At 40.9% G+C, this 10,075-nt stretch overlaps 1 protein-coding gene across 1 annotated transcript; it reads left to right on the top strand.

Moving 5' to 3' along the window:
• Positions 1-100: 100 nt before the first annotated feature.
• Positions 101-9,767, top strand: aldocb (aldolase C, fructose-bisphosphate, b). The gene is made up of 9 exons (XM_054625281.1): positions 101-183; positions 5,768-5,884; positions 6,084-6,295; positions 6,805-6,859; positions 6,964-7,124; positions 7,315-7,398; positions 7,496-7,670; positions 8,400-8,599; positions 8,687-9,767. The coding sequence occupies exons 2-9, from the start codon at positions 5,773-5,775 to the stop codon at positions 8,777-8,779; spliced, it is 1,092 nt and encodes a 363-aa protein (XP_054481256.1). The 5' UTR covers positions 101-183; positions 5,768-5,772; the 3' UTR covers positions 8,780-9,767.
• Positions 9,768-10,075: the final 308 nt, after the last annotated feature.

Here is a 10,075-nt window from a genome sequence, read left to right as displayed (position 1 = left end):
GCATGCGCACTCTAGTCATCATTCAGCGTTGAACCGTCACGTGACACAGCGACGACAGCTCCGCCCCCGGCTCCAGGCTTTTGTAAAGGGTCACGTTGCGCTGCAGCAGTGAAACAGGAGACCATTCCGCATCCTCCGCACCCAGCTCACCTGCTCTCTCTTCAACCAGACGCCCATCAACAGGTAAGAATCAAACCCGACTTCATTGATAAAAAAAGCTTCAAACACTCTTCATGATTCATCATTCTATTGATATATATATATATATATATATATATATATATTGATTATAATCATGATGGGGATGCGATACTGTTCTAACGTTACACCATAAAGCCAACTTTATCCTCCTTGTTAGTTAGACATGCATTTATTGCAAACGTTATTACTCACAATTGAATGCAAGCTATTCAGTCTGCACCCTTATATATATATTTGATTTAAAGTATTTCAACCTACCGTCGAAAAACATGCAACAGGAAGGGCACAAACACGATGACCTTCAAAGATGAAATTGGACAGAGAGGAGCCTGTTGCGTCCGCACACTGTGTAAATAAACACTTCCTGTTATTGCATGTGTTTAATAAGTGTACATTGTGGTTATTGATCCGGATGGCAGCAGTGTCAGTTCTTGTCAGGATGTGTGTATCTGTCCCTGCGCACGTAGACCTCCATGATGTGATGTGATGGGAGGCGGGGCGGTCTGACAGTCACATCAGTGCATCTCATAATAATACAACTCGAATATCTTTATTTCTATTCAGTTAATGTTCATTGTTCACACAAACGTGAATAGTTGCTGTGTTTCTTAGTTTTGGATGATAATTTGGCTTTTGAGTTTGAGATGAGGGTCAGTTTTTTCTGTTTGTGATATTTATTTTTAGACCAGACGATAAATAGATTGTGCTGTGGAAAATGTGCATAATAATCAACAATGAAGATAATAGCTAGTTGCAGTCTTAAATAAGACTATATTAGATTTTTATTTCCCATCATCAATGAATCTTCGGATTATTTTCTTGAAAAATCCCCATAAAAACATAAAGATATTCAGTTGACGATCAAAGAAGGCTAAGAAACCCATAAAATAATTATTTTTAAATTATTTTGTTAAAAAAAGAGCTTTAATGATTGGTCGTTTAACATAATAGTTGCTCATATATTTTATGTCAGTCAACTATTTTTTTTAATTGACTTATCATTTCAGAGTAAAGAAATAACAAGGAGGTTCGCACATGAATTTAGACCTTAACAATCAGACAGGATGTAAATCTCATTAGAACATAGTATACTTAACATATAATATAACATAATTTAATGTTCCAATGTAGTTTACATAAACAGATTATATAGTAATCAAATGGAGAGAAGGATCTCAATTTTAATCACCGTTTCTTTCTTAATATGTCCAACTTGTCATGCAAATTGAAGATTTAAATACTAATTCATGTTAGTGTTTTAAGAGGGGAATGTCACCTAGTGTAATCTGCACAGTTTCACCAGTGTCACCCTTTCTCTGAACTGAAATGCACGCAGCCTTGACGTCTGGCTCAGGTTGTTGAGCTGCATGGGAAACACTGCTCCTGGTAGCTCTGCTGGATCAAGGCCTGTGGATAGAAACGGCCCAAACACAGGAGCCTGCGTCAGTGCCAAGGCCAGCAGCCCGTCTGGTAACAAAATGCAGCACTTCAAGCAGGCTTGTTTTTAATTTTGGCTATAGCTGCCCTGTAGGAGACATTTCACATCCTCAAAGCTCATGCAGCTTGCAATGTTGAGATAAAACCAAGGTGGGTAAATCTCAAGATGGTGATAATAATACAGACAAGGCCACAAGAAATATATCCTAATATCCATTCAAACAGCCCTATCCCCTCCATACTCACTCACTTATAATTATAATATTAAAAGGCGATATGTACCCGCCCTGCCTGCAGCCAATTGCTACGCAAATGTAGTCCCAAGCTTCAAATATAGTGCAGTTTCATGCTTGCAGCAGTGCTTCAATAATCACCTGTTGCAACATGATTGCTATAGATTTAGAATCCGGATTGAGTTTGTATGTTATGTCTTTGTGGTTTTTAACTGCATCCTGCCTTGGTAAGTGGGTCTATGTAAGATCGGTTTTATAGAGAAGGATTGATTTACTGTTATAGTGAGATGTAACCATCCTGTTCTTTTTTTTAAGCTTAAAGTAGATGGAAGCATCAGATATGTAATGGCTGTGTTGAAAACTGGTTCTGGTAAATTAGATAGTGGCATAACAGTGTTGGATCTGAGTGGTATAAATGTGAATTTAACATGCATGTTGACATGCCGTGATCACAGTCTCGAGGGCTTCTGCATGACGCCACAGTGGGGAGTTGGCTGTTGCATCTTGATGTCGCAGTGCAGAAATAGTGATGGTGAGGCCGAGCACTGTGCAACAGGCTGGAGTGGAAATCCCACAGGGGCACGATGGAGAGACAGTGAAGACGACTAAATATTAATCCCAGCTGTCTCTCCTTTTTCTCAAATGTTATCCCATTCAGACTGCATAGTTTTTAATGACCAATCCAAAATTACTGCGTAATTTGGTTAACTGCGTTTTAAAAACTAAAGTTGTCAAACTATGCAGTGATGTCCTTCATCAGACGGTAACCCCTGCACACGGTGCACCACTGTCTGGAAGATAAACCTCGTCACCAGTGGCGGTGTTTGACAAAGGCATTAGAAGGTTGCTACTTCAAATCATGTCAGAGTGACAGTTCTGCTGATAAGTAAGATAATTCGTCAAACAAGCATCTCAATGTATGCGCCGCTGAAGTGCCCTTGAGCAAGTCGAGACATTTCATTCCTTCCCCTTATTTTAGGAGATTAATAGGACGCCAGAAATTAAAGTTGAAAGTTTTGAAACTTGTATTATATATTTCATTGATTTCCAGGATGTGCTAGCTACAGCAGAGGATCAATCAATACAAGATGACTAATATTTAATCGATATCTTAAATATTTACTTATATTAATATTTGTAAAAGACCATTATCAAAATAAAACATTAACTTGACTTTAAGGTTACTCCAAATTGGTTAGCAGAGACGGTAAGCGCTACTGAAGCATCTCATCTCGTTATCTATGCAGTTATTACATTAAGGTTAACATTTTCGGCTCACTTATTGAATATGTGTCAGGTGCTGTGCGGTGTAGCAGTACCGCTTAACGTGATATTATAATTCATATCATAATTTCATGTGACGTTAGTAGAGGGAGACCAAGGACTTTAAAATAAACTCATCACGGTCACTCATCCAGCAGTGCATCCGCCAATAGATGTTGGTATTAAATCAATATATCTTTACTGTTAGTGTTCCTCCATTTTGTTTCCAAAATGGCGGTGACCAGACAGTTTCCCTGTGTGTCATTCCCACCAGGCCTTACAAAGCTGTCACAAGCTCGGAGTGGCTGATGTGATGAAGGATAGTGTTATTTTCAGGGCGTACAAGATTTTAAATGTCTCAATCCAGTTTGTTTCTATTTTGTCTATATGGCAATGAAACTTCTCTTTGTAGAGCAGTTGAGGAAATAAGTTTAGTGCAGGATACTTAAATTAACCAATCAATCAATCAATCACTTCTTCTAGAAAGCTTACCAGTTTCATTACATGATTGAAAACTCAAACACATTATATTAATATTTTTAACAGTGTGCTTGTTAACCAGTGTATTGCCATCAGACCTGCTCCAGGCTGATCATACACAGCAGGGCATTGTCCTTCAAGGTCCTCTTTCCATGCCTTCAGGCAATATATAAGCTGTGTCATCAGGAACATTTCCAGCCGCCATTTTTGTCTTTCAGCCCCATATTTCCAAATTGAAAAGAGGACTTTTTTTTGTTTTAAAGCATATTTGGTAACTTTTTCTTTGTGTTTGACTGAACATTGCATACAATGTAGATTTCATGTTGCCTTCCAAATTATTTTGCAATGTTTCCTCAGCAGAAACCAACCACACTTGACTGGAGTCAGTGAAAATGTATTGTTGAAGCACGCATGTGGTTCACAAAAGATCGCAAGTATTTGCTGAACATGACTTTTGTCTGGCTAGCAGTGGAGCAGGGATGTGCATGCACAAACACACTGAAGTCCCACACTTCATGCCCTTGCCTTTGGGTCAGCCTTTATCAAGTGTAAATAGCCTCTCTTATTCACTGTAGAGGTCTACATGCACTTTATACTCCTGGTTTAACTTTTCCACTCAGGGGACATATTGTCCTCTGCAGGCCTGGCCTCTTTAATTTCACCTGCACGTAGAATTAAACTATGAGCAGTGAGCCGTGCCTGACAGTTGTGTTGCGGTAGCTGCACGCTGTTTTCATTGAAAGGCCTGCGTGTGTGTGCTGTTTTCATTGAAAGGCCTGCGTGTGTGTGTGTGTGTGTGTGTGTGTGTGTGTGTGTGTGTGTGTGTGTGTGTGTGTGTGTGTGTGTGTGTGTGTGTGTGCTCTAAAGGTTGTTATCTCACAGCTCTAAGCTGAGGATTAACACAGAGGATATAGGACAGTATACAAAGAGTGTACTACCACTACCAACCAGACCCAGTTTGACATCCTGTGGTCAGTTTATTGTTGAGTAGTTTATTTTTTGTGTTACATGCTACAATTGATGTGCTTTATATAAAATCTAGTGTCCTCACACTAAGATTTCTCTCCGTGGAGGTAAAATACAATTCATCCTTAGATGATATTATTCACTAAGGGAGTAACTTCCACCCATGAAACAGATTCATCTATAGCTGACCCAATGTTACGGCACATGCCGGAGTACTGTTGAACAAAGCTATAACCGGTGACGTTGTTCGCTGGGAGTGGCTTGGCACCTGGTGCAGTTGACTATAGAGAGAAGTCACAGCATGTTCCCTGGCAAAGCCTGCATTAGTGAGAGTGATGCGTTTCAGGAATGGGTCAAAATGGGAATTTAGAAACTCCATGCACGCTCATCTTGCATGCATCCAGTAGCCTGTCTCGGTGAGCACAGCATGAGGTGGGGTGATTACAAAAGACATGCATTAATCAAATCAAAGACATAAAAAGGAAGGTATACGTGCAATGCACAAAGAAAGACATAATGACATTAGGGGAAAACAGGAAACAGTAGAGTGTTGCTGAAGAGAGAGAAACGAGCCGTGTTGCATCCATTCCTGCAGCTTCAATGAAGACTGTCAACGAGTATATAGGAGCCCTGTTACATAATCACTCCCTCCCTGTCTTCTGTGCTTCGAATGGGGTGGGGAGAGGGGGAGGGAGGGGTTACGTAACTGCTTATTTACGGCAGAGTGAAGATGGCAATAGGGAACAAAATAATCTGGTTTGAAGCGCTTGTGTGCATGTTAACGCGTCGTGACAGCGCTGCTGCTGCTGCTGCTGCTGCTGCTGCTGCAACCAATTATTTTCTTTGAGTTAACAGTCATATTCAACCCCAGATGGTATGAATATCAGTTTCTGTCTATTTATATCTAACTCTAATTTCTCTCAGGAATCACAAAGCAAATTTTCTGGTCTTTGGTTTTTAAAACGACTCAAACACATTCTGGATATTTGGATTGTGTGACTTGAAGTGCCATCTTTTAGGAGTTTTGTCACTCTAACGCATCCTCATGCCCTTACTGAGAAGAGCTTTGTGCTGCAGCGAGGTAGACAATAGAGGCCAAAATGAGGCCAGCGCTGGGCAGCCTTCCAGATCGAAACACTGTGATAAAAAGTGACCTTCTTCATGGCTTCTCTCTCTCTCTGTTTCAGCCACCATGACTCACCAGTATCCCGCACTGACTCCTGAGCAGAAGAAAGAGCTGCAGGACATCGCAGAGAGGATAGTCGCTCCAGGAAAAGGCATCCTCGCAGCTGATGAATCCACCGGTACGCAAGCGTGTGTGGTCGCAAATAACAATACAACTAAGATTCTTCTCGTGAAGTTCATCATGCAAGAGAAAAAATATGATGACTGAATAGATACAAGTGTCACAAAATCTTCATTCCTGATCATTCCTACTGTTCATCAAGTCCTTCCTAATTTGAGTCATGACTGAATACCTATTTGTGTGTGTGTTGCTTACAGGCAGCATGGGGAAACGTTTGAACCCCATCGGGGTCGAGAACACAGAGGAGAACAGGCGTCGCTACCGCCAGCTGCTCTTCACAGCCGACCAGCGCATCGACAACTGTATCGGGGGCGTCATCTTCTTCCATGAAACCCTCTACCAGAACACAGACGATGGCACTAACTTCTCCCAGCTCATCCGGGACCGTGACATTGTTGTTGGCATCAAGGTATACAATACTCAATGTTGCAGTTGATTGTTTTAGTCATGTTTAAACCTCCAGAGTAGACCTCTTTAGTTGGGAAATAGTTTAATTTCTCCTAAAACAAAATAACTTGAGACTGCCTCTGAATGTCCCCACAACCACAGTGTTGATAGTATACTACAGCCAAGTATTTCAATTCAGCATACAAAAACATCATAATTTGTTTGGCTTGTAAAACCAGAAAGACTACATGTATATGAAAACACAGCTTCCTTGTCAGCTTGTTTGGACACACACAGACCCACTCACAGATCAGCAGATCAGATTGTGAGGACAAACTGGGTGAAAGAGCGTTCGGGACCTACATTCAGGAAAGTAGTGTTCAGTTGAGAAATGGAAACTCAGTGGTATTTTGTGTCAGATGCTCTGCATGAATCAGAAGAGGAAGTAAATGGTTAATTTGAGAATTTAAAGGTGATACAATATCATATGTCCAACATTATTCTAAACAATTTCTACTTCCCTCTGTACAGGTGGACAAAGGTGTTGTGCCCCTCGCCGGAACAAATGGAGAGACCACCACCCAGGGTAGGTGACATAAGCAACAAACACACTAAAAGCCTCACAAACTGTACAAAACCCCCGCTGTGTTTCTGACGGATGGTTCTGTGTATTTCTGTGTTGGCGTGCAGGTTTGGACGGGCTGTCTGAGCGCTGCGCACAGTACAAGAAGGACGGCGCAGACTTCGCCAAGTGGCGCTGCGTGCTAAAGATCAGCGATACCACGCCCTCTGAGCTCTCCATCTTTGAGAACGCTAATGTTCTTGCACGATATGCCAGCATCTGCCAGCAGGTTGGTGTGTGATTACTGAGGCCGTTGTTTAGTCAGGTTAAAGATATTATTCCCTCAGTTTATTTTGTATTCATTTGTGATTAAACGTGGGCACTTGAGGACACAATTTAACTTTGTAACAAACTCTTAGATATGATCTATATATAATATGAGAGTTTGCCTTAAACGTATACTTTGTAATGTTTCCTAGAATGGCATCGTTCCCATTGTGGAGCCCGAGATCCTTCCTGACGGAGACCATGACCTGAAGCGTTGCCAGTACGTCACTGAGAAGGTGAATTTACTGAAGACAATACATATATGACACAAACAAGTGTATACGTCCTGTAATGTTTCTATTTGACATACATGTGTCTCTCTCCTGCTGCTAGGTCCTAGCTGCAGTGTACAAGGCTCTGTCAGACCACCATGTGTACCTGGAGGGGACTCTGCTGAAACCCAACATGGTCACACCCGGACACTCCTGCTCCACCAAGTATAGCGGCGAGGAAATCGCCATGGCTACCGTCACCGCCCTGCGCCGCACCGTGCCTCCTGCTGTCACAGGTCAGAGACGGATAGATATAAGAGACAAACGTTAGTGGGGCTTGGATCCGTACGGTGTGTAAGTGAAGGTCAAATCTTCAAAGTGTGTAAATACATTTTGACACAAGGAATATGTTACCTTAAAACTACGGTTGCTAATGTACGGTTCTCAAAAAAACACTTGCTTCTATAAAATAAATCCTGTATTGTATAAATTCTTTATTTTACTTTATTTTTATTATTTCTGAATCATTTCTGGACATATTTTCCTGAAAATGTTTCTGTAATTTAATACATACTTTAAGTGAAATAGAGATACATTTCTGAGACTCTTATTCTATTATAGTTAGTATTTAGTTAGCTGCATTGCGTTCAAAAGCAGTTGTCCTTTTCAAAAGATTTAATTGAAGCAACTTCTCAATTTAAACAGTTTAATTCAAGTAAATAAATATTCATTATCCATTTAGTAGGGGGAATTGTTCTGTATTAATTTAATTGTATGCTTGCTTGTATAACTGACCTGCTGTGCTAGTACTTCAGGGTATGTTAGCTTAGCATATAATTGGAATTAATTAATTGGATAAGTACCAGTTGAATGCTGCCTTCATTTTACCTAAAATAATGCCAAATTGCAATACAGTACTCTCTGATATTAAGAAGGTCAGATCATTTCCATGTATAGAGTTTAAAGGTTTCAATCTTGTATGAGAAGATAACTTTCTGTATTTGCTTGTTTCTTTTTTTCTTCAGGAGTGACATTCCTGTCAGGTGGCCAGTCCGAAGAGGAGGCCAGCGTGAACCTTAACGCCATCAACACCTGTCCACTCGCAAAGCCCTGGGCCCTGACTTTCTCCTACGGCCGCGCCCTGCAGGCCTCCGCCCTGAACGCATGGAGAGGAGAGCTGAGCAACGAGAAGGCCGCCACCGAGGAGTTCATCAAACGTGCTGAGGTCAGACAAAACCATGAACTGTAAGAATGTAAACTGAAACTTCCTTTGTGCAATGTTGTTAATAGACCTTTATCATCTCTTCCTCAGGCAAACGGTCTGGCTGCTCAGGGCAAGTATGAATCTTCTGCAAGTGGTAACGCCGCAGGACAATCCCTCTACGTAGCTAATCACGCCTACTAAACATCTGCCGTATTCAACCGTGGTCTGGTTATAGTCTTATATCTGCTCTGCTATCCCCCCTCACTCCTCCATCACAGGCCTGCGCTGTCTACTGTACTTTAGAGTTGTCAGAGCTAATAAAGTTACATGATTAGAAGTGTATTTAAAAACATAATGTGAAACTACTGTACTAAAGGGAACAGGCTTGTTTTTCTGTATAACCAAACAAATCAAAACTAGACAATGAGACAATTTATGACTGACATCAGAGATATGAAGTCAGAGGCTGCAAACTTTTAACAGAAGGTCACGATAATCAGACAGGATTCAATTCATGCCTCTTCTACACTGCTACCGTCTTGCTTTCTCCCCCACATGATCAATCTTGAGCCACTCCCAAGCAGGGAGGTTTTTTTTGTGTGTGTGTGTTTCGGTGTTTCGCTTCTGTCAAAACGCAGTATTGGCTCATCCTTAAAGCGCTATACTAACATCCTGCCTGACACTGGGACCAATGGATCATTAGTGGCATCAGCACATCCATTAAGGGACAAGGGAGCAAGACAAACAGTGTGAATTGATCTTTTTTGGAGCGACTGTCCAGAAGGGCAGAGTGCTTGTTGTACTTTCAGAAAGCTCCAGCAGAGGTCTGTAGACCATCACCAGGATTTATCTTTAATCTAACCTTTCTGTTCACCACTAATCAGAAAAAAAACATCTTGTGTGTCTATATTAAGTATAACATTATCTTTAAATTACATAAAGTAATAAATGTATTCAGTTGTGTGAAGGTGTCGATATTATGTGATGCTTGTGTGAGTCCCCCCGTCCCCCCTGATTCCCCCAGCCGACCCTACGGGAGATGAGATGGTTTCTATTGACATAATGTGGACCAATTCGTGGGGTTAGCAGCGGGGGACATCGGTCACTGCTGTGTTGGAATACTGCAATGTTTGTGATGTTAATATTGTTCTTGAATCACTTGGTGTGTCAAATAGTGGAGAAAAATAAACTTAAGAACTAAAAAAAACTATCTCTTTGTGTTACATTATTGACTCTATTATCACAAAGTTTTATCTTTTGGTGCCATTTTATTCTGCATGCTTGACACTAGTCGGAACAGTCATGCAATAGCCTTATTGTATTACATTATATGGTGTTTCTCTCCTTATGTCATGTTAATCCAGCCGATTTACTCCCAGTTAGTTAACTACATTTCAGGGAGAATTATTAAGATCCTTTCCATAAGTAAAAGCAATAACCCACATTTACTATTATATATGATGTTTTAATGGTGCAGTACTGTATGTTGCATTTTAC

This window comes from Anoplopoma fimbria, chromosome 24 (assembly GCF_027596085.1).
Source record: "Anoplopoma fimbria isolate UVic2021 breed Golden Eagle Sablefish chromosome 24, Afim_UVic_2022, whole genome shotgun sequence".
Lineage (NCBI taxonomy): Eukaryota > Metazoa > Chordata > Actinopteri > Perciformes > Anoplopomatidae > Anoplopoma > Anoplopoma fimbria.
This window is presented reverse-complemented; position numbering and strand designations above follow the sequence as displayed.

Excerpts from the sequence above, each read along its gene's own strand:
- aldocb (XM_054625281.1), top strand. The coding sequence starts at position 5,773 with ATGACTCACCAGTATCCCGCACTGACTCCTGAGCAGAAGAAAGAGCTG. Across the intron at positions 6,860-6,963 it reads TGGAGAGACCACCACCCAGG|GTTTGGACGGGCTGTCTGAG; the intron begins GTAGGTGACATA and ends GTTGGCGTGCAG. Across the intron at positions 7,125-7,314 it reads ATGCCAGCATCTGCCAGCAG|AATGGCATCGTTCCCATTGT; the intron begins GTTGGTGTGTGA and ends AATGTTTCCTAG.